At 45.3% G+C, this 814-nt stretch overlaps 1 protein-coding gene across 1 annotated transcript in view; it reads right to left on the bottom strand.

The window, feature by feature from the left end:
• The window catches only part of LOC106321780, a gene marked incomplete at its 3' end in the record, with an annotated part of 1,027 nt that extends 488 nt beyond the window's left edge, over window positions 1–539 (bottom strand). The window contains exons 1-2 of the mRNA XM_013760018.1: window positions 345–539; window positions 55–296 (exon numbers count right to left, since the gene is read on the bottom strand). Of these exons, the coding sequence (XP_013615472.1) occupies window positions 55–296; window positions 345–539 (437 nt within the window). The remainder of the gene's footprint in view (window positions 1–54; window positions 297–344) is intronic.
• Between the last annotated feature and the right edge of the window lie 275 nt (window positions 540–814).

The raw sequence follows: 814 nt of genomic DNA, 5'->3' as shown, positions 1-814 counted from the left end.
TCGACCTTGACTTGTTGACAAGTTGCACACTGAGCAACCCATTGCGCTACTGACCTCTTCATGCCCGGCCAATGATAGTATCTTCTTATGTCTCGGTACATCTTCGAACTTCCAGGATGGATACTAAGTAAAGAATGGTGTGCAATCCTTAGTATCTCATCTCTCAGCCCTTGTCCTTTAGGAACCGTGATCCTCCCATTAATTAGCAAGGTTCCATCCTCCACCAAGTAATATCCAGCATTATTTGGCCCGGCTTGTCCTTTGAGTTCTTCAGAAATCTTCAGTAGCTTCCCATCCTAAATTTGTTCTTCTCAAATTCTCTGAATCAAGCTGGCCTGATTCACCGCTTGAAGTCCCAATGGCTCGCTCGCATTCCCTTCCAAAACGACCAACTTCACTTGTTTCAACTCTTGGTTCAATAGCTCCACTTCTTTCTCCAAATCTGCGTCCAACTTTCTTCGACTTAAGGCGTCCGCAACAACATTCGCTTTACCAGGATGGTAGCGAATCCTTATATCGTAGTCTGCCACAAACTCCATCCACCTACGCTGGCGCAGGTTGAGATCTGGCTGAGTGAAGAGGTATTTAAGACTTTGATGGTCCGTGTATACCTCTACTTATTCTCCATACAAGTAAGATCTCCAAATTCGCAAAGCGAACACTCCAGCCGCTAACTCCAAGTCATGTGTACTGTAGTTATCCTCATGCTTCCGTAGTTGTCATGAGGCATACGCGATGACTCGCCCATCTTTCATAAGAACACAACTTAACCCAACTCGTGAAGCATCCGTGTAAACCGTGTAAGGTTTACCTT

This window comes from Brassica oleracea, unplaced genomic scaffold (assembly GCF_000695525.1).
Source record: "Brassica oleracea var. oleracea cultivar TO1000 unplaced genomic scaffold, BOL UnpScaffold02982, whole genome shotgun sequence".
Lineage (NCBI taxonomy): Eukaryota > Viridiplantae > Streptophyta > Magnoliopsida > Brassicales > Brassicaceae > Brassica > Brassica oleracea.
Note: the sequence above shows the minus strand (reverse complement) of the source record. Positions and strands in the feature narration are given on the sequence as shown.